This window comes from Monodelphis domestica, chromosome 2 (genome assembly GCF_027887165.1).
Source record: "Monodelphis domestica isolate mMonDom1 chromosome 2, mMonDom1.pri, whole genome shotgun sequence".
Classification (NCBI taxonomy): Eukaryota; Metazoa; Chordata; class Mammalia; order Didelphimorphia; family Didelphidae; genus Monodelphis; species Monodelphis domestica.
The window spans coordinates 271,802,876-271,825,557 of record NC_077228.1 but is presented as its reverse complement, the minus strand read 5'-3'; the positions used below and the strand labels follow the sequence as shown (position 1 = coordinate 271,825,557).

Sequence of the window (22,682 nt, the reverse complement as noted above, 5' to 3'; positions counted from 1 at the left end):
AATTATAGGAAAGATCACAGGATCGTCTGACAATCTAGTTTAATCCATATACCAGAGGGATCTCTACTATGACAACCCCTATAGCTAGTTGGTCATCCAGCATCCATCTGAACAAATTCTAGAGTCAGAGAGACCTGAGTTCAAATCCTGCCTTCAATGCTTACTAGCTGTGTGTTTGGGGTAAGTCACTTAGCCTCTATTTGCCTCAATTTTCCTCATCTGCAAAATAGGGATAATAATAGCTAGCACCTAGCTCCCTGGGTTGTTGTAAGGATCAAATGATATAATATTTGTAAAGCTCTCTTCAAGTGTTATACAAATGCCAGTTTAAAAAAAAAAAAAGAGGGGCAGCCCATCACCACTTGAGGCAGCCCATTCTACTTTGGGACAACTCCATTGATTAAAAAAATTTTCTTGACATCAAGTGTAAATTTCCTCCTTTGTTACTTCCACTCATCACTCCTGTTTTCTGCCCTCTGGAGTCAAATAAATTGAATCTCTCTTTTACATGACAGACTTTCAAAAACCCTGCTCCAAATTTCTCTATGTGAGGAAAGGTGTTAGAGGATGGGGTCAGGAGGAGGGGGAGATTCCTCTATAGTGGTCCAGAATGAAGAGGCCTAGGTTTAAATCCCAGCTTTGCCTCTAACTAGCTCAGTCACCCTAAGCAAGTGATCCTGATTTCCCTTTTTTTTTTTTGCTTGTGCCTCAGTTTTCCCATCTGTAAAATGGGGCTACAAGAACGCCTCATTTTAATCAATCCCAGGAAAGAGGACATTGGATTATTTGTATTACAAAAGATATTTTCCAGATTTTTTTAAATAGTGCCTTCTCTCCTAATACATTCCAAATAGTAAGATTCAACCCAGGTCTAGAGGTAGGAGGTCCTGGGTCAAATCTGATCTCAGATACTTCCTAGCTATGTGATGCTGGGCAAATCTCTTAACCCCCATTGCCTAGCCCTTACCTCTATTCTGCCTTGGAACTGATACACAGTATTGATTCTAAGACAGAAAGTAAAGGGTTAAAAAAAATTCAAATTTTAACAAAAGATTCAATGAACTTAAAAAAAATTATTCAGATTTAAGCGTCTTCTATCAAAATGCATAGTGCATAAAGCAAGGGGCACATGCAATCTCCCCTTCTCTGTCTAATGAACCAGGCTGCCAGAAGTCACAAAAAAAAAAAGATAGATGCAAGAGGGTTTGGGGAAATCTTTTAAAATGCTTTAGAAACAAGCAAGTCATAGTTTTACATATACATATGAAAGAAAGGAAGGAAGGAAGGAAGGAAGGAAGGAAGGAAGGAAGGAAGGAAGGAAGGAAGGAAGGAAGGAAGGAAGGAAGGAAGGAAGGAAGGAAGGGAGAGAAAAAAGGGAGAGAGAGAGAGAGAGGGGAAGGGAGGAAGGAACAAAGGAGGGAAGGAAGGAATGAAGGAACAAAAGGAGGGAGGGAGAAATCCACAAATAACTAATTAATAAAATGCTTTAAGGAGATGGTATTGTTATTACAAAGGCCCTAGAATCTCAATTGTAAGGGACTTCTAGGTTCCAGATCCACATGTCCAGTGCTTGGGCACATCTATGGGCATCAAGGAAGTTCCAGTGGTGGACCAACATGGAGGTGGGGAAGAGAAGGTATGCCCACCTGGTACTCACCTGCCACGGTCCCCAGCCTGGGCCATAGACTCCACCACCCCCGAGGCATTGGTCAAAGTCACACCCTCGCTCTTTTTGGGCAGCTTCTCCTTCCTGGTGATGGTATGGGTGAGGTCTGGGTTCCACTCCTGGTGGCAGGATGGGATATGGGTATCTGTGAGGCTGCTCTGCTCCCACTCCCCAAGATTCTCTCCTCCTAGCCCTCCCTGCCTCTTCCTCACCAACCCCAAGTCCATCCCCCACACCAAGAAGGCAGGGTGCTGACCTCAAACTGGGGCCAATTCATGGGCATGCCAGGGCCACTGGTGCTGCGGAACCACTTGAGGTCTTCCTGGGCATCGGCCCCCCGGATAGTCTGCTCCAGCTCCCGGTACACAGTGATGTAACTGGGCAAGGGGGAAATTGGGGAAGGTCACTTGTGCCCCTGCCTGAGATTTTGGGTGGAAAATCAGATCACACGCAGGGTCCAGCTCAGACCATCTCTCTGGGAGTTATCAAGACACAAAGAGTGGGCACTAGGCCAAAAATATACTTTGTGCCCACACAATGATGGAAATTGAACCCAGAGCCTCTTCCTTCTTGCTCTGCCCTCTCCATCAAATTGTGCTTTTAGGGTGGCAACATGTCCAAACACTTAGGCTTGGAGGGCTTAGGTTCAAATCCTACCTCCAACACTAGCTCTAGGACCAAGGACAAGTTCAAATGACTCATCACTTCAAACCTCAGTTTACTTATCTATAAAATGGAGATAATAACACTTGTAGCATCTACCTCACTAGATTGTTGTGAGGATTAAATGCCTGTCAGTCAGTCGATATGTAAATATTTATTAAGTACCCACTATATGCCAGGAAAAGGGCAGTAAGTGGCAGAATAGATAGAGCACTGGACATGGATTCAGGAAGACTCATCTTCCTGAGTTCAAATCTGGCCTCAGACACTTACTAGCTATGTGACTGTGGGCAAGTCTTTTAACCCTGTTTGCCTCAGTTTCCTCATCTGTAAAATGAGTTGGAAAAGGGAATTGGCCAACCACTCCAATATCTTTGCCAAGAAAATCCCAAATGGGGTCACAGAGAGTCAGACACGACTGAAAAAACACGTGAACAACAACAATGGCCTAGGCACTGTGCTGAAGATTCAAAAGCAAAGAATGAAGAGTGCCTGTCCTCAAGGAGCTAGAATTGGACTATCAGGATGAATAAGCAAATAAAATAACAAATAAATAAATCAGGATTCGAACATGACTGAAATGAATAAACCACAAAAAAAGTGCCAGGCACTGTGCTAATGTATATGGTGATATATTAATATAATACGATAATAAAATAATAAAGAGAGTGTTTAGAGCACCTTAAACGCAGTATTGTCTTCTTCCCACACCCCAGCAGGGCTAGCTAAGCCTCTCAAGCAGGGCAGTAATCGAAAATGTATCTGTGATGCCAGCCATGCCCTTGTCACTCCACTGCTTGAAAAGCTTCAATGATTCCCCAGTGCCTCTTAAGAGAAAACAGAAGGGACAGCTGGGTGACTCAGAACACTGAAAGTCAGGACTAGAGAGGGGAAGTGCTCCCTAGCTGTGTGACCCTGGATGAGTCACTTAACCCCCATTGCATAGCCCTTACTGATCTTCTGTCTTGGAACCAATACACAGTATGGATTCCAAGACAGAAAGTAAGGGTTTGTTTGTTTTTTTAAAGGAGAGAGAAAACAAAGATTGCTTTCCTTAATGGTCTGAAAGCTCCAGCTTTTCTTTCCAGGCTGATGGCACACAGTCTAGGTTAAAGCCAAACCAGCGTTCATGCATTTCCCTGAAATTCCATTTCCATCTCCCTGCACTGGCTGTTCCCTGGCCGGCTCTTCCAAGTCACCTCCCTTCAAGGCTCAGCTCAAGGGCCACTTCAAGAGGACTTTCCCAAGTCCCCTAGTGTTGCTCGTGCCCCCCTAAAATCCCGCTGTATTTAATTTGCTTACACCTGATCTGTGAATTTATCCTGATAGTCCAATTCTAGCTCCTTGAGGGCAGGCACTCTTCATTCTTTGCTTTTGAATCTTCAGCACAGTGCCTAGCCCATTGTTGTTGTTCACGTGTTTTTTCAGTCTTGTCTGACTCTCTGTGACCCCATTTGGGATTTTCTTGGCAAAGATATCAGAGTGGTTGGCCATTTCCTTCTCCAGCTCATTTTTCAGATGAGGAAACTGAGGCAAAAAGGATTAAGTGGCTTGCCTGGGGTCACCCAGCTATTAAGTGTCTGAGGCCAGATTTGAACACTCAGGAAGAAGAGTCCTTCCTGGCTTCAGACCCAGCACTCTGTCTGCTGCACCCCCAAGCTGTCCCTGGTAAGTGTTAAGTCAGTGATTGAGCATTGATTCAAGTGTAAAACAAGGTGTAAAACCAGACAGAAGATGATCTCTTCTTGTTCCCAGTCCTTTTATTTTAGGAATCCCTGAGCGGGGACCTTAATCCTGCCCCCCCACCTTAATCCTGCCCCCATCCCCACCCCCCCACCCCCCACCCCAGGCCCAACCCAGGTACCTGCTATTCTCTGCCAAGTTGAGGTGGCGTTTTATATCCAAGAGCACTTCCTTCAGGAAAACCAGCCTCTTCTCCTCAAACTGCTGGCATTGTTCGAATACCTGTTCCATGCCTTCCATGTACTGGGGCGTTGACTTGCCAATCTCATCCAATACTTTCTCATACTTCTCCTGGGTCTGTGGAGGGAGGGAAGGAGGGAAGGAGGGAGGAAAGGAGAGAGGGAGGGAGGGAGGGAGGAAGGGAGGGAGAGAGGGAGGGAGGGAGAGAGGGAGGGAGAGAGGGAGGGAGGGAGGGAGGGAGGGAGGGAGGGAGGGAGGGAGGGAGGGAGAGAGGGAGGGAGGGAGGGAGGGAGGGAGGGAGGGAGGAAGGAAGGAAGGAAGGAAGGAAGGAAGGAAGGAAGGAAGGAAGGAAGGAAGGAAGGAAGGAAGGAAGGAAGGAAGGAAGGAAGGAAGGAAGGAAGGAAGGAAGGAAGGAAGGAAGGAAGGAAGGAAGGAAGGAAGGAAGGGAGGAAGGGAGGGAGGGAGGGAGGGAGGGAGGGAGGGAGGGAGGAAGGAAAAGGAAGGGAAGGGGAGGATGGAAGGAGGGAGGAAAAAAGGAGATTAGGGTCAAGATGAAGTTTAGGGACTTTTGACATTCTCACTTCTACCAGGAGCCCCATCCCCCCCCCCCCCCCCATCCAGGAGTCATGTTGGTCAGTGTCTAACAGCCAGATCTCCCCCCCCCAAAGAATTTGACACCATTTTAAGTTTAATATGCATTATTAACTCCTTCTTCTTTGCTTTGCTAAGTCTGGCCTTGAGAAATATCAGGCCCTGATTTGTATCTTCACTGTTTTCCAAAATGTAGATGCTCACACTGAAAACTGAACAAATTGCACCATCAGCTCCAGGGAGCCAGTGTGAGGCGGCTTGAGCACCTGCCTGCATCCCTCCTGGCCATGCTGGAGCTTATGTTAGGCCCCTGCCCCCAGCCTCCCCCCCTCCCCGCCCCCCCCCCCCAATCTGCTATAGAGCCAGACCTTCTGTACGTCCTGCTTGCACTTGTCTACTTTGTCCTGAAGTTTCTTTTGCTGTTCCGGGGTTACTGACTGCTCCGCCTTGCTGTTGGCCTCCCGGGTCACCGCCAGCTTCTCCTCTTTGCAGGCCAAGTGGTAGGCCTTCTTCGCTGCCTCCAGCTATCAGGGATAGGAAAGTTAATAGCCAGCATGGATATAGTGCCTTAGTAAAGCAGGGAGGTGGAAGCTATCATTATCCCCATTTTACAGATGGAGAAACTGAGGCTAGAAGAGGTGAAGTGACTTGTGCAGACACCCAACTAGAGTCTGAAGCAGTATTTGAACCCAAGACTTCCAGACTCCAAGTCCAGGCTTCTTTCCATTTTGTCTCTCCTGCCTTAAATGTTCTCCACTCTTATCTCCTGCCTTCCTTTAAGATCCAACTCAAATCCCACCTTCTACTGGAAGCCTTCCCCAAGCCCTCTAATTCCTGGGCTTTTCCCCATTTAACCTATATATAGCTTTCTTTTTTTGTATATTTGTTAGCAATCCCCCCTCCCCCCATTTGATTGTGAGCTCCTCAAGGGCAGAGACTATCTTTTGCCTTGGGGGGGGGGGTATCCTCTGGGCTTAGTACAGTGTCTGACACATTTTAGGCACCAAATAAATGTTAATTGATTGATTGAATCATTCGCATTGTCCCACCTAGCTAAACTCAAAATGGGGTCATTTGGGGCCTCATCTCCTCCTTTCCTTCCACATTCTTTCCCTACTTCTTACCCTCCCACTCAGGGCTTAGATCAGAGATAACAGACTCTCCTGGGTGGGAGGGACCTTAGATTGTAGCATAAGATGAGCCAAAGCAGGTGGTAGATTTCAAATCTTCTGACCACCTTCTTGGGTTAAATGACTTTCCCAGGGTTACACAGCAAAGAAATAAATGGGTGAAGTCCAATTTGAACCCAGGTCCTTCCAGTTCCAGGCCTGGCTACCTAGTTTTCACCGGGCTACTTCGCTGTCCCCTTCACAGATTCAAGTCAAGCTCAAGTTCCATCTCCTAAAGGAAAACTTTCCTGCTTCCTCTGGTGACTAAGACTCTCCCTTATCCAGGAAATTACTTTATCTACTTGGTATACATTTTCTATTTACTTTTCCACATACACATTCTTTTCTTCTAGAAAAATATAAGGTCCTTGGAGACTGGACCTTTTGTTTTTGTCTTGATATCCTCAGTCACTAGCCCTGGTCCTTGCTGATAGAGGGCATTTAATTAGACTAACTGAATAAGAACAGGGTCCCTTCCTCTTTTGTCATCGACAGGGCAGTGACTCCACAGATACCATCCCCCTAGAAAGAATGTCTGTCACCCAGGAATCCCTCCTAAGTATTCTCATAGAATCAAGGACTTAGGACTAGAAGAGAACTTAGGGGTCATAGAGTCCACCCCCTTCATTTTATAGGTGAGGAAACTGAGGCAGACAGAAGTTAAATGACTTGTACAAATTATACAGCTAATAAGTATCTGAGAAGGAATTCAAACCCAGGTCTTCCTGACTCTGGAGCCAGTGCTCTATCCACTACCACATGCCACCTTTCTATAGGTTTCCTGTTAATTATGCCCACAAAGAATCTCATGCCCTTCCTCCTAGACCCTCTTCTCCCACCTAGCCCTGGGTACCTCCTTCATCTTCTTGGCCCAGGGTTTCTGCGCTTTCCGGAAACCATCCTCAGCTTCCTTGGTCTCCTTGAAGCCGCCCATGATCTGCTTGTGGTAGGCGTCCTTCTGCCAATTCTTCACCTTCTCTAGGTCATCATTGACCAGGTTGTTTTTCATATCTTGATGCAGCTCGCTCACTTTGTCAGCCTCCGTCATGATGGCACCCCATGCACGCTCCAGGCTGCCATATTGTGGGCCTGCAGGTGGGAAACCAGAGTCTAGGCATGAGCTGAGGGAGAGATGACGGGCACTTGTTACCCTAGTTCCCTCACCTCTCCCCAAAACTGTAAAGAAGAGCAACCCTCCCTTTCTTGCCCCACCTCCTTCTACCAAACTCAGGACCCAGGGTTAGGTAGGCAACCTAGGGAAGGCTCACATCTGACTCCTGATGCATCCTGGGATTTCTGGCGTTTAATTCAGTTCAACAAAATCACTTTTAATGTGCCAGGTTGTACTAGATGGGACCTCCTATCTCCAGGCCTGGAGCTCTATCCACTGCCCTTTCCTAATGCCCATCTTAAGACTTTCTTGTTGTCCATCCTTTGAGGCTCAAGTCACAAAAACATGAGCTAGAAAGGTTCTCTGATGCTCTATTGTCTATCCACCCCTTACTTTCACAGGGGCTCTCAGAGGTAAGGTACCTTGCCAAAAGTCACAAAGGTAGTGGTCAGATTTAAACCCAGATCCTCTGACTTCACAGCCACAGCTCCCATGATGCCATGCTGCCTCCCTTAGTCCTATTTCTTCACCTTGGTAACCTCACTCCCTCTCCTCAGAATTCCAAGAGTTCCTCCTGTCTAGACCACAAAATCCTGGGCTACCTAGGTCATCTATTAGTATGTGCCTGTGTATATATATTCATGTATGTGTATACGTGCGTTCAAGTTTTCTCTCTCCACCCTGCTGTAAAATTCTAAGAATTAAGATCAACTTCTACACTGAATTTGCATCTAGCCTTGGACAGTAGCTGTGTAACCCTGGTTAAAGTCACTTCTGCCTCAGTATCGTTAACTGTAAAATAGAGATAATAATAGTACCTACTTCCCAGGATTGTTGTAAGAAGCAAATGAGATATTTGCCAAATACTTGGCACATAGTAGGTGCTTCATAAATAATTGTTCCCTTCCTCCCTCACCCAATATTTCTGTGTGGTTCACAGTGAAGGAATCTTTTCTTTAATTGCTGGGAGCAGTTCCTTGAATTCCTCAATCCCCTCCTCATCCTCAGCAGAAGGTGCCTCGGCTACCTTAATCCTTTCATTCTGCATGGCCAGACTCTTCTTTTTGTGAACTTTGATGTTCACAAACTTGGTGAACTGAGATGCAGCCTTACTGTTTCTAGCACAGGCCTGGGCCCAAAGTTGGTATTAAGTAATAATAGAATTTCCAATTTCAAGAACATTTGAATGTTCACAAAGTCCTTTCCCACATGGACAAAGTCCAGATGTACAATCCTACAACGCTGCTTGTCTAAATACAATTATGCCCATTTTACAGCTGAGGAAACTGAGAGACTTAATAAATACTAAGAGGATTATACATATGATTGAAAGCTGGAAGGGAACCTAATTAGCTACCATCTTGCCTGGCCCCTTCATTTTACAAAAGGGAAAATCAGGATTGAGAAACTTACCCATCTGCACCTAGCTAATAAGCAGAGCCCACTGACTCTAAACCCAAGGTTCTGTCCTTTATGCCACTCTTGTTGAATGGCTGAAAGACTAAAATGTACCTGAAGTCAGAATGGAATGTGCTCAGCAGGTCCCTTGGAGTAGACTCCTTTCTACTATTCCCCCTTTCCTCCTCAGACAACAACTTCCTATAGCTAGAGGGACCACAATCCTCCAGCTGCTTCTAATAGGGCGCATTTGCCTTTTAAGGCTAGAAAGCCCTGCTTGTGTTCCTCCCCTGGCCTGAGAATGGGGCTGAGAAGCCTCCTGTGAGGCTCCATTGCTTGCCAGTTTGGGGATGGGACAGTGTGGGGAAGAGCACGGGGGCACCTTTCTCCAGGAGCTGACGCCAACGTTTGGCCCAATCTGTGAGCTGCTGGGCATAGGCCTTCTCGATCTTCGCTCGCTCATGAAGGCAGCTCATGAGGTCGTTGCAGAGCCGATGGCCATCGTCAATCCTCTTTACAGTCCGCTTGTAGTTTCCTACCTGAAAGAATCCCAAGGACAAATGGGTAGCCCCATTCCCTGTTTACAGGAGCTTTTGCTGCCTCTCAAGAGAGACCTCATCACTAATGGAGATCAAGAACTGTTTTCTCTGACCATTTTCCAAGACCAACAGCTAACCCAATCTACCCCAAATCATCATAATAACCAAAATTGAGATGTTGTATAAGGGCTTTAAGAGCCTCCTTCACCAACAAGTCTCCCCCTCAACACACACACACCAGAAATATCTTATTGTGTCCAACAATGGCTGCTCTGAGAAAGGAACTCCTGAAGCAGAGGACCTAGCAGAAATCTAGTCCATGCCACATTCCAGCCTGGTCCTCACCTTGGCTCCCATATTTCCCACCATTTCCCAGTCACACCACAGCTTTATGGAAAGTAAGTGGATGAGCCCCAAACAGGTTGGGGAGGGGGCAGGAGAGGGGAAAAAAGTGGAAGAGAGAGGAGCAAGAAAAGAGAAAATTAGTGTATTTTCTAGATAGAGAGAGTTGGAAGAGGAGGGAGATAGAGAAATAGAGAGCCCCAATGCCCTTCGATTGGGGAATGGCTGAACAAATTGTGGTACCTGTTGGTGATGGAATACTATTGTACTCAAAGGAATAATAAAGTGGAGGAATTCCATGGAGACTGGAACAACCTCCAGGAACTGATGCAGAGTGAAAGGAGCAGAACTAGGAGAACGTTATACACAGAGACTGATACGTTGTGGTACAAACAAATGTAATGGACTTCTCTACTAGCAGCAATGCAATGATCCAGGACAGTTCTGAGAGACTTATGAGAAAGAACGCTATCCATACCCAGAGAAAGAACTGTGGGAGTAGAAACACAGAAGAACAACAACTGCTTGATCACATGGTTCGATGGGGATATGATTGGAGATGTAGTCTCTAAATGATCACCCTAGTGCAAATATCAATAATATGGAAATAGATCTTGATCAATGATACATGTAAAACCCAGTGGAATTATGCATCGGCTACAGGAAGGGGGTGGGGCAAGGGAGGGAAAGAAAATGAATCTTGTAATCAAGGAAAAAATATTCTAAATTAACTAATTAAATAAAGTTTTCCAAATTAAAAAAAATACAGAGCTCCAGAGAGGCAGGCTAAGGACAGGAGAGAGATGAAGGGAGAAATTAATAAAGAGATGAAAAAACAAAACAAAACAGAGGGACAGGTAAAAGGTAGAATAGTTCATCCAAATGCAGTATAGCACCTTTAGGTGTACAAAAATGCCTTTTTCACATCCACTTAGTCAGGTAGGTAATGAGAGTGTGAATCTCCCCATTTCACAAATACACTAACTGAGGCTTAGAGAGGGTGACTTGTCAAGTAAACAGCCAGTAAGAATGGCATAAGGGCAGGAAGGAAGAGAGACAAGGAGATAGAAGAGTAGAATTAGGGCATCAGAAACAAAGAAATAGAGGCTAAAAGAGAAATCCAGAATCTTGCATCAGACTAAAATTTTTTTAAAAGCTCTATTTACTGTTTATTATTTATTCAATAAGAGAAAATGATTGTTATTCAGTCATTTTCAGTTGTTTCTGACTCCTCATGACCCCATTTTGGGTTTTCTTGGCAAGGATACTGAAGCAATTTGCCATATTCTTTTCCAGCTCATTTGCCAGATGAGGAAATTGAGGCAAACTGAACAAATGACTTGACCAATGTCACACAGCTAGGAAGTGTCCAAGGTTGGATTGAACTGAGGAAGATGACTCCTAGGTCAGTTCTGTATCTCCTGCAGCACCTAGTTGTCATTATTTACTCAAAAACAGGGGACAGGAATTAGCTCTGTGATTTAATACATTTAAGGAATTCCCAGGAAGGAAACTCTCTACTTTCCTGAAACATGGGCTTTTAGAGAGTTGCCTAGAGCACTAATAGGTCAAATAATTAGCATGACACAGTCAATGTATGTCAGGGGCAGAATTTGAATCCTAGTCTTCCAGACCTTTGAGGTCATTTATCCAACCACTCCACCAAGGTTGTTGCCACTGCCATCATCCCACCACCAATATCATTATCACTCATTCCTACAATGCTCATATTTACAAAGCTCAACCACAAAACTACAGGAGAAGGGGCAACTAGATGGCTGACTGGCTAGAGAGCCAGTCCTGGAGACAGGAGGTCCTGGGTTCACATCTGGCCTCAGACCCTTCCCAGATGTGTGACCCTGGGCAAGTCATTTAACCCCCATTGCCAAGCCCTTCCCACTCTTCTGCCTTAGAACCAGTACACAGTATCCATTCTAAGATGGAAGGTAAGGGTTTAAAAAACCCTACCTGTGGGGTAATCCCCTTGAATATTAATACTCTTTTTAATTATTCAATAAATAGGGATCCTGATTACCACTCCCTGAACTCTCTCACTGCATCCCACAACACAGGGCATCTGCAGCAGAGGTACAGGCCATCTACAATAGTCATTAAGCTTCCAGAAGAGAAGGAAGACAGGGTGGAAGGCATGAGAAAGACACGAAGTGGAGAACAAAGGTTTCATTTGGGTGGGTGGGCAGTGGGCAGATGGCTCCGAGGAGGCAGGAGAGTGGATGGAAGTTCACCAAAGTGGATGTCTTGCTCCCTCTTGTGGCTATGATATGCCAAATTAATTCTCCAAACAGGTGAAAGGAGGTGAAGAGGAAGTAAGAATGGGTGGAGGGTTAGGGTTTGGGAGTGGGAAGAAAGGAAATCTAGAACCAGGTGCTGCTGGGATGTTTGATGCCAAGGTAGCCAGGAGGGAGCCCCTACAGACCTGGCACAGGGCACCCCTTCTGTGGAACACTAAGCAGATGTAGGACTAGAATTTGGGAGGGAGGGGTAAGTGAGAAGAAAGGCGAGAGGGGAATCTCACCTCCCAGAAGCTGTCGGTGATCTCCTCCATCGAAGGTGTAGCTTCATCATAGGAGCCAGACATGGTGCCCGGGGTTGGGGGTTGGGGCTGGGCACTAGGCTGCAGCCAGGGATGAACTTCTGCTCATACACTGAAAGACAGGGGAGAAAAAAGAGGTCAGTAAAACACATGGAGGAGATGGAGCAAGCCCTTTCCCTCCATCCCACTGCCAATAGATCTACCTCTGCCCACAGCTTCAAAGCCCTGAATCTCCCTAAGAACTCATAGCTGTATATAAACTTTTGAGCCATAATGGACCTTAGAAATCGCCCATTCCAACCTCCTCATTTTATAGAGAAAGAAACTGAGGTCAGGGAAGTTAAAAGATTTGCCCAAGATCACAAAGTGTAATAGTAACAAAGCCAGAAACTAAGTCTCTTGACTTCCATCCTAATCTACTGGTTTTTCCTCTATTCATCTGGGCACCAGCCTGGCAGAGGATCCAAAGATGGGTCCTTACAAGGGTTACTCTGGGGAGAGTAGCACTGAGCCATATCTTAACCAATTCTCAGATTTGCATGGAATCTCAATACTTCCACTTTGGAGATTTCCTCCTGGATTGCACCAGCAAACAAGGGCTGATTTTGTTGTTGTTCGGTCATGTTAGTTGGATCTGAGTCTTCATGACTCTAAGGTTTTCTTGGCAAAGATACTGGAATAGTTTTCCACTTTCCTCTCTAGTTCATTTTATAGATGAGGAAACTGAGGCAAACAGAGTTAAATGACTTACTTACCCACCCAGCTAGGATAGATTTGAACTCAGGAAAATAAGTCTTCCTGATTCTAGGCCTCGCATGCTATTCACCAATATTTTAGGCTAATTCATCCAAAAAAATATTCTATATCTGCCTCATCCCCTCAGGCTCTACCACATGACCACAGATTACTGTCCACAAACTGTTCCACAAATGCTTTGCCCACCTGCCACCCTACCATTGCAGAAAAGGGGAATACCAGTCATAAAGGATACGCATCTTTACATGACTCTTCAATGATGAAATTTTAATTGAGAGTATTCAAACCCTGTATAATCTAAAAGGCAACGACAAAAATATAAAAGGGCATAGTAGGTCAAAGCATCTAACCTAGAGTGACTTGAACCCAATAAGTGGTGGCAAATATTTGGAGCTACAAGGGGTGTAATTTAAAGGGGAAAATGAGATCCACCACAAAGAAGTGACTTGCCCAAGGTTGGATAGGGCAGTAGGAAGTAGTTTGGGCCAGATTTCATACCCTGGCCTCCTTTTGATGTTGTTGTTGTTTGGGTTTTCAAAGAAGACCAATGACGTCACAATGAGAGATGTCTTGATGTGAATTGGATTTAGGTGAGGCCGAGTTACATGACATCATCAGTCTCACTCTCTCTTTATGAGTCATTGAAGTCAGTGGCAAGAAAAAAGTCTGGATGATTGGCAGTGGCCTTCAGTGCAGTGGATGTCCTTGGCATCGTTCAAATCTGACCAAGCTCTAAGAAATCCATGGCACCGACTTCAGCCATCTTCATGGTTGTTGGAGCAAACTGTTCTCATGTGCCCATTTGATCAGAATGGAGGGAGGCAACAGTCTTCACATGTGTGGGGTAGACACCTCCCTAACTCACTGACAGCTCTGAGGTTTGTTGCATACCCTCCACTGGGTCTAGCCCGCTTGGAGTAGATTCTCAGAGCCACAGATGAGAGCTTGGTAATAGGTGAACACCAAAGGTGGATGAGCAGCCCTGAAAGGTGCTAGTATTCCCTGAACATCCCATGCACAGTTCTAGACACACACTATGTGCTCAATCTCCCTCTCATGAATATCTTCCCTTCCCCATCACTTTTCAGTATCCCAACCCATTGCAAAGGTCTCCCCAAAGAATATTGCTTTGTCCTAGCTCGGTGCCACCTCCCTGTGGCTCCTCAACTTCCTTCTCTGCAGTAAAGCTCCACATCCCAGCATTCTTTTTTATCCCTTCTGTTTGATTGTTTTTTTAAACACTTATCTTTATCCTAAAGTCAATGCTAAGTGTCAGTTCCAAGGCAGATAAGTGGTGAGGGGTTAAGCACCTTACCCAGGGTCACATTTATGGGTAGGAAGCATCAGATTTGAACCCAGGTCCTCTCATCTCCAGGCCTGGCTCTCTAAGCCATCTACGTGCCCCAGCAGGAACTAAATAACTACTTTTTGAATGAAATTTGTCGAGATCCCTAGGTGTACAGATGACTCTATCTCCCTCATTGATTCTAAAGCAAAAGGTAAGGGTTTAAAAAAAAGAATCAATACTACATATTGGTTCCAAGGCAGAAGAGCAGTAAGGTCACATTTGAACCCAGGACCTTCAATCTCTAGGCTCCCTTGGGCAAGTTTTAAAGCAGCTGTGTGGCCTTGGGTAAGTCATTCTCTGGGCCTCAGTTTCCCTATTTGTTAAATCAGGGTGTTGGATTAGATGACCACTGAAGTCCCTTCCGGGTCTGGCTATGTTACCTTATGATCCTGTTTATCCTTTCTATAGCTGGTTTGTACATAGTGGTTTGTATATTGATTAGACTGTGAGCTCCCTGAGAGCAGGGACTGTCTTTTGACTTCCTTTGCATCCACAGTGCTTGGCACAAAGCCTGGTACATTCTAGGTGCTGGCTAAATGCTTAGTGACTGGCTACTTGCCTACCATTCTTTTCCACTCCAACCCTTTCCACTTATGGTCCTAGAATGCAAGGCTCTTGCCACTCTCTCACTCATCCCATGAGGCTTTACATTTTCAAATGGAACAAAAGGATGGAGGTATGATTGAAAAATGACAGTTCTGGGTGAGGTCAGGGTGGAGGTAGAGCATTACAGCCCTCAAATCACACCCTGAGTTAATCACCTCGTCTTGTCTACAGGCAATGGCCAGGGAAGTCTGTCTTTGTGTCTGCTCCGGGAAATCCTGAATCTCCTCTGTAAACAGATGACGCTGCATGCAGATGGGCAGACCAGAATGAATCCCAGCAAATACAGGATCTAGTCACCAGATGTGGTGAGAGTGCAAGACCACAAGATGGAATAAAGATCTCAAAATCCAGCCTGTCTCTGGTTGGGGAGGAGCAGAAAAGCACTGAGCAGCAGAGAACCTCAGAGTATCAAAACTGGAGAGTTCACTCACATTTCGCTGTTTTTCAGTCATTTTTCAGTCATGTCTGATTCTCTGTGGCCCAATTTGGGGTTTTCTTGGCAAAAATACTGACATGGTTTGCCATTTCCTTCTCCAGCTCATTTTACAGATGAGAAAACTGAGGCAAACAGGATGAAGTGACTTGCCCAGGGGCACATAGCTAATGGTTTGCCATTTCCTTCTCCAGCCCATTTTACAGATGAGGAAACTGAGGCAAATGGGGTGATGTAACTTGCCCAGGGGCACACAGCTAGTAAGTATCTGAGGCTGGATTTGAACTTGGAAAGATAGGTCTTCCTGACTCTAAGTGGGATACTCTATCCACTGTGCCACCTCTCTGTGTCCAATTCCCATTTTACAGATGAGGAAATAGAAGCCCAGAGACTTATCCAAGGTCATACAGCTGGCATATGGCAGGGGCCCATGTTCTTTCTGTGGTAATTTCTCACTGCTATAATCAGAGATCCTTGATCATACCCCTCTTCCTCCAATCATTCATGTTCCCCTTGCAATGAGGTTGGGTCTTTTGAAGTACCCTTTTCAGGAATTACTCCTTTCCTGGGTGACCAGCACAAATAATGACATAATTGGTCAAGAGCACTGACTGAAGAGTCAGAAGGTCCCAATCTGCCCCTGATTCATGGTGAGCAATGGGTAAATCATTTCCTCAGTTTCCCCATCTGTAAAATCTCACCTCACCTGAGATTGAACAGGAATCTCCCTCTCCCACCCCAGGTGATTTTTTCAGTCCCAGCTTGAAAAATTCTACTATCCCTAGAGGCTGACTATTCCACCCAGAATTTGCCATGATTTTGAGGAAGTTGTGCCTGACATCTAGGCAAAACCTGCCTCTTCAACTTCCACCCACTATTCCTTGGCTCTAGACATGATGCCCTCTGGGAATAAGATGAAGAAGTCTCCTTTCTTTTCTATATGACAGCCTTTCAAATATTTAAAGATGGCTCACATGTTTCCCCCAAATCATCTCTTCTCCAGGCTAAACATTCCCAGTTCCTTCAAAAAGATGCTCCTGGGGCATGATTTCCAATAACCCTTCCAATATTAGACATCTTCCTGTGGGTGAATTCCATTTGTCAATGTCTTTCTTTTAAAAAAGCAAGACTAGGGGGCAGCTGGGTAGCTCAGTGGATTGAGAGCCAGGCCTAGGGAGGTCCTAGGTTCAAATCTGGCCTCAGACACTTCCCAGCTGTGTGACCCTGGGCAAGTCACTTCACCCCCATTGCCTAGCCTTTACCACTCTTCTGCCTTGGAGCCAATACACAGTATTGATTCCAAGACGGAAGATAAGGGTTAAAAAAAAAAAAGCAAGACTCAAGGGACAGCTAGATGGTTCAGTGGACAGAGAGCAAAGCCTGCAGATCCTGGGTTCAAATGAGGCCTCAGACATTTCCTAGTTGAGTGACCTTAGACAAGTCATTTAACCCCAATTGCCTATCCCTATCACTCTTTTGTTTTAGAACCAATACTTAGTAGTGATTCTGAGAAAGAAGGTAAGGGTTTTTATTAAAAATTATTCAAGGTCTTTGGGAGCATCTGAATGCCTCAGTAGATAGAGAGCCAGGTCTAGAGATGGAAGGTCCTGGGTTCAAATTTGGCCTCAGACACTCCTCAGCTGTATGACCCTGGGCAAGTCACTTGACCCCCATTGCCTAGCCCTTACCATTCTTCTGCCTTGGAACCAATGTACAGAATTGATTCTAAGACAGAAGGGAAGAATTAAAAAAAAAAATTTGAGGACCAAAATTGGACACAAAACTTAAGGCATGAGGCTTTTGTCCTGTGACTAATTGGTTTTGTAACCTGGACACATCTAGATCTGAAATAAAAAATACTTGAATTCAAATCCTGCCTCAGACCCTGACTTGCTGTGAGACCATGAGTCGCTTAATCAGTGTAGCACCTCCCTCTTGGGTTTGCTAGGAGGAACAAATGAGTTAATGTGTATAAAGTGTTTTGCAAACCTTAAAAGATACTATGTAAATACTAGCTGTTGTTTTGTATTTTCTCTTACTGGTGAATTTAGAAGAGGAAAGCCTGGAGAATTTTGGGGTGAGTCATTAGGTGTCCCCAGTCCTGGGGTCAGCAGCACTGAGTGGGAAGAGAAGAAGTGGGAGTTCCCATCCCTGTAGATCTGAGATATGGGCTATTTTAGAAATCTAAAATTCTCAGAGTACCAAGTAACAGTATAATTATTTTCATATCTGTTGTCCCCCTTCTTGTCTAGAATCTTTGCTTTGTTCACCCTTCTATTTATTTTTTAAACCTTTACTTTCTTAGAGAATCAATAACTGTGTATCAGTTCTAAGGCAGAAGAGGGCTAGGCAATGAGGGTTAAGTGACTTGCCCAGGGTCACACAGCTAGGAAGTGTCTGAGGCCAGATTTGAACTTAGAAAGATGAGTCTTCCTGACTCTAGGCTCAGCGTTCTCTTCACTACACTACCTAGCTGCTCATAGGATATAGTCTTTGTTACTATTTGTGTGACCTTGGGCAAGTTACTTAACCTCTCATAGACTCAGTTTCCTCCCTTGAAACATCATGGCATTTCTAGGATCTTAGTTTTGGAGCTAGAAGAGACCTTAGAGTTCATAAGTCCAACTTACTCATTTTACAGGCAAGGAAGCCATGGCCCAGAGTATAAATGAATTTCCCTGGGCCACAAAATTAACAGAGACAAGTTTGGAACCCTATTTCTTGAACCAATGGTTTATCTTCTTCTGTATAAATTCCGTTCTTCCTCTAAATCTTGGTTTGTTCAGTTGTTCTGTTGCATCCCACTGCTCCTGACTTCCCAGACCAAAGCTTTTTATTGGCAAGGATACAGAAGTGGTTCGCCATTTCCTTCTTCAGAGAATTCTTTTGTGAGGCAATCAGAAGTTAAGTGACTTGCCCAGGATCTCACAGCTAGGAAATATCTAAGGCCATATTTGAACTCAGATTTCCCAGACTCCAGCCCTCTATTTGCTGAGCCACCTAACTGCCTTCTAATCCTGGTAGTGAGGGCCATAGAGTAGAAAGGATGTTGAATTTGGAGTTAGGGGCTGTTGGTTCCAATTTTGACACTGCTACCTATTACCTTCGATACCCTGGACAAGTCACGTTACCTTTTAGGTCTCACTAGCCTCTGTAAAGTGAGAGGCCTGGGCTAGATGACCCCTGAGGTACCTTTCAAGCTCTAAATGAACAATTCTATGATCTTTGGTGATTCCCAAATCTCTCACTGAAGAAGATTTAGCAGAGATAAGAAACAAAGAGCTTGGAAATAGGGGAGAAGTGAGGAATCTGAGAGTTTAAGAGCCTGAAGGTCATCCATAGTTGTCAAGCCAGAAGCTTGACCTTCTGTGTGTTGAGGCAATCAGGACACAACAAAGGAAGTTGTCACTACTTTGGATGAAATGGATGAAGCAGAGCCAGACCTGCACCAGTTACCTGTGATGACAAAGTTAGAATCTCTCGCTCTCTTTTAACCTTTACCTTCTGTAAGTTATTATTAAGTTATATATATATATATATATATATATATATATATATATATATATATATATATATATATATATATATAATATAGTAAATTAAGTAAAGACTGGCAATTGGATTAAGTGACTTGCCTAGGATCACACAGCTAGGAAGTGTATGAGGCCAGATTTGAATCCAGAACCTCCTGGCTCTAAGCCTGGTTCTCTATCCACTGAGCCACCTAGCTGCCCCACTAGAATATCCACTAAGCCACCTAGCTAACCCAATAGACTATCCTAGAGATAGCAAAAGGAAAGAAATGACGTAACCCACTAAAAAAGCAGTACTGGGATCTAACTCTATACATACACAAGGAAAAGGAGTCATGGCAACCACAGACACTTTGGGGAAGGAAAGGAGAAAAAGGAGGAAACCATCTGGGAAAAGATCTACATGGTGGGCAAGATGCCTAGGACAAGAGAGTGTCCTGAGCAGGCATCTCCAGATGGAGTCCTCATAGAGATGCTCTATTTCTCAGGAAGCCCTTTGAACCTGGGAAGACTTGGAAAAAAAAATCTTATTTTCTGTCTTAGTAACAACTCCAAGCCAGAAGGGCAAGGGCTAGGTCAAATGACTTGCCCAGAGTCACACAGCTAGGATGAGCCTTAAGCCAGAATTGAATCCAAGTCTTCCAATTCCAGACCTGATGCCATTGTGCATATCCATTGTGCCACCTCATTGCCCCTGAACCTAGGAAGACTTTTATGAACTGATGCAAAGTGAAGTGAACAGAACCTGGAGAACATTGTACACAGTAACAGCAATCTTGAAACAATTGTCAACTGTGAAAGACCTAACTACGATGATCAATACAATGACCCAAGACAATTCCTTAGGACCCAAGATGAAAAAATGCTATCTGTTTCTCCAGAAAGAGAAAGAACTAATGAACTCTGAGTGCAAATCAAAGCATATCTTTCACTGGCTTTTGCAAAATATCTAATATGAAAATATATTTTACATGACTGTGATAATGAGTATCACAAAGGCTACTGTCTCAATGAGTGGCGAAGGGTCTAGAGAGAGAAGGAGAGAATTTGGAACTCAAAAAAATTTTTTTCAATGAATGTTAACGGGGTAGTGAGGTGGCTCAGTGTATCGAGAGCCAGATCTAGAGATGTCCTGGGTTCAAATGTGGCCTCAAACATTCCCCATTGCCTAGCCCCTACCAGTCTTCTGCCTTGGAACCAACACACAGTATTAATTCCAAGATGGAAGGTAAGGTTTTGTTTGGTTTCTTAATAAATATTTAAAATGAATATTTGTTTCTTAAAATAAAATAACCAAAACAAAAAATCAGAGTCTCTTGAGTGCGAGGACCATTTTATCATCTCAACTGAATAAATTTAATTCAACCATTTTCTCCAATTTGTCCTGTCTATCTGAGGCAGTGAGGTGACACAAAATCAGGAAGGCCTAAGTTCAAATTCTGCCTCAGCCAGGTACAATGTGACACTAGGCACATAACTTAACCTCTATTTACCACAGCGTCTTCAACTAAAAAATGGGGATAACAACAGTATGAAAGTATTGCCTCCCTTTTCTTCCTGTCAATACTTGAAGACCATTTCATCCAAGGGAGTGACAACTTCCTTGGTTGTGTCCTGATTGCCTCAAACACACCCACAGGGGTTTCCAGTTAGACTTTATTCTCTCCCATGAATGATACTAAAATGATGATTTATTGACTTAACTTACTGGACGTTTCAATTATTTTGTGAACTACAACCCACCCCCACATCCCAAGTCCTCAAACTGTAGGAATAGACAGGCAGATAAATGGGTGCCAATGATCAATGTGGATTCCAATTAGAGGCAGAGTTCATAAAAGTTCTGATTAATTTTCCTTTCTACTCCATTCCTTTGACTACATTCTTTATGAGAAGTTTTTAGAATGGCAGATGAAGGATTCAGGCCAATATTGGCAGCCAGGTCAGGGGCAAAGGAGGATGGTCTGTCTAGAAGATGTTACAATGGAAAGAGCCCAAGTCAGAGGACTTGGGTTCACATCCCAGATTTGCCACACAACCTATAGGTCCTTGGGGTATTGAGGCAGTATAGTGGATAGAGCACCAGACTTGGAAATCAGGAAGACTCGTCTTTATAAGTTCAAATCCAGCCTCAGCACTTACTGGCTGTGTGACTCTGGAGAAGTCACTTCACCTTGTTTGCCTCAGTATCCTCATCTATAAAATGAACCAGAGAAGGAAATGGCAAACCACTCCAGTCCCTCTGTTGAGAAAACCCCAAATGGAGTCATGAAGAGTCAGACACAACTGAAATAACCAAACAACAACTATAAGTCCTTAGGCGATTCACTAACCTCTTTTAGCATCCGTTTTCTAATCTGTGAAATGGGGATAATAATAGCAGACACTTCACAGGGTTGTTATCTTAGATGGGAAATAAAAAACATTTCTGTTGTTTTTCAGTCATGCTTGACTCTTCATGACTCCATTTGAGGTTTTCTTGACAAAGATAGTGTGGTTAGCCATTTCCTTGTCTGGCTCATTTTACAGATGAGGAAACTGATGGGATGAAGTGACTCGCCCAAGGTCACAACACAGTTAGGAAATGTCTGTGGTCAGATTTGAACTCAGCAAAATGAGTCTTCCTGACTTCAGCTTCAGCACTCTATCCACTGTACCACATTTATATATATATATATATTCAAAAAATGACTATTTCTATATACAAAGTAAACATAAAAGATCCATGAACCCATGAATTTCTTCTCATACTGCTGGATTTTTAAAAGAATATTTAAAAATTCAACACATTACTTTCAAAACTGTCCTCCTTGGCTGCTTACTTCTGAATTTCCTTCTGTTCTCCTCTGTTCATGTTTAAAATTGTCTCAATCATCTTCCTCTTTTTTCCTTTCCTTACATTCCCCCCGACACAGTCTTGCTATTCTGACATTCCCTTATTATTATTGTTATTGTTATTATTACTATTCTAGGGGTTGGACCAGATGACCTGAAAGAACCTCCCAGTTTAAGAGCTGTGATGCGATGGAGTTTACAGAGGCACATGACTAGTCTGGACCCAGGGTAATTAATTTTGCAGCTATAAGGGCACTGCAGTGTGGAGGGAGAAAGGACCCATCGGTGAATCATAGCTCCCTTACGTACAGAAATAGAGCCCTAAGTACACTGGAGGTGCTCGAGGTTCAACGCTGCCTAAAAAGCAATTGTGTCCCTATGGCAATGGAAGAGCCTGGAGACCTTGGAAAGGGTCCCAAGTGAGCCAACACTGTAATGAAAAGGCTGCGATGAATGGACTGACCCCAGCCAGGTCGGAGGGGTGTGATTATTTAGCTGGCTTAAGAGCAGTTCATCTGAAAAAAGATGAAGGAGCTTTTGTTGTCTCAATATGAGTCAATAGTGTGACGCATCAGCCAAAAAGGCTAATGTGATCTTGAGCTGAATTAGCAGAAGTGTAGGGTACAGAGCAAGGGAGATGGGGCTGGGGGTGGGGGGAGGAAGGGAGGGAGGGAAGGAAGGAAGGAGGGAGGGAAGGAGGGAAGGATTGGAGGGAGGGAAGGAAGGCAGGATTGGAGGGAGGGAAGGAGGGAGGGAGAAAAAGAAAGTGCTTAGGTCTAAAAAGGGAGTCTGATTACTCCTCTTCTGCCTTGGAACCAGTACTTAGTGTGTTGATTCTAAGACAGAAGGTAAGAGTTTTTTAAAAATCCCAAGGGTTAAGTTTTGGGGGGGGGGCAGGGGGAGTCTCTAGACTTTGAATGAAGAGTCAAATTGACAGATGATAGAAAGCTTGGAGGGATGGCTCATATGTTGGATCAGAGTCGGGATTTTAAAGGATTTAGACCAATGTTAGAACTTGGAGACAATTTGAAAGAGACTAAGTTAATGATAAATATAAATTTCTTCATTTTGGTTGAAAAAAATCAACTTCACACATATAAAACTTCACATGATTTCTGGCTCTCTTCCCAGGAATACCGAATCGTTTTCAGTTTTTTCTATTACCTTTTGCCCATTCCTCATCCCTCTTCCCTATTCCTTTTGCTTAGTCTTCAT

At 44.3% G+C, this 22,682-nt stretch overlaps 1 protein-coding gene and 1 long non-coding RNA gene across 5 annotated transcripts in view; one reads left to right on the top strand and one right to left on the bottom strand.

Moving 5' to 3' along the window:
* Positions 1-22,682, bottom strand: part of PACSIN1 (protein kinase C and casein kinase substrate in neurons 1) — a 118,667-nt gene that overhangs the window by 7,219 nt on the left and 88,766 nt on the right. For all 4 annotated transcript variants that reach the window (XM_056818061.1, XM_056818062.1, XM_056818059.1 and 1 more), the window contains exons 2-8: positions 11,939-12,068; positions 8,904-9,060; positions 6,866-7,101; positions 5,212-5,367; positions 4,194-4,369; positions 1,923-2,043; positions 1,658-1,785 (exon numbers count right to left, since the gene is read on the bottom strand). In XM_056818061.1, coding sequence (XP_056674039.1) covers positions 1,658-1,785; positions 1,923-2,043; positions 4,194-4,369; positions 5,212-5,367; positions 6,866-7,101; positions 8,904-9,060; positions 11,939-12,001 — 1,037 coding nt within the window. In that variant the 5' untranslated portion in view covers positions 12,002-12,068. The remainder of the gene's footprint in view (positions 1-1,657; positions 1,786-1,922; positions 2,044-4,193; positions 4,370-5,211; positions 5,368-6,865; positions 7,102-8,903; positions 9,061-11,938; positions 12,069-22,682) is intronic.
* On the top strand, positions 13,342-15,016 carry LOC130457343 (uncharacterized). The gene is made up of 2 exons (XR_008916518.1): positions 13,342-13,590; positions 14,838-15,016. It is a non-coding gene; the product is annotated as an uncharacterized LOC130457343 (long non-coding RNA).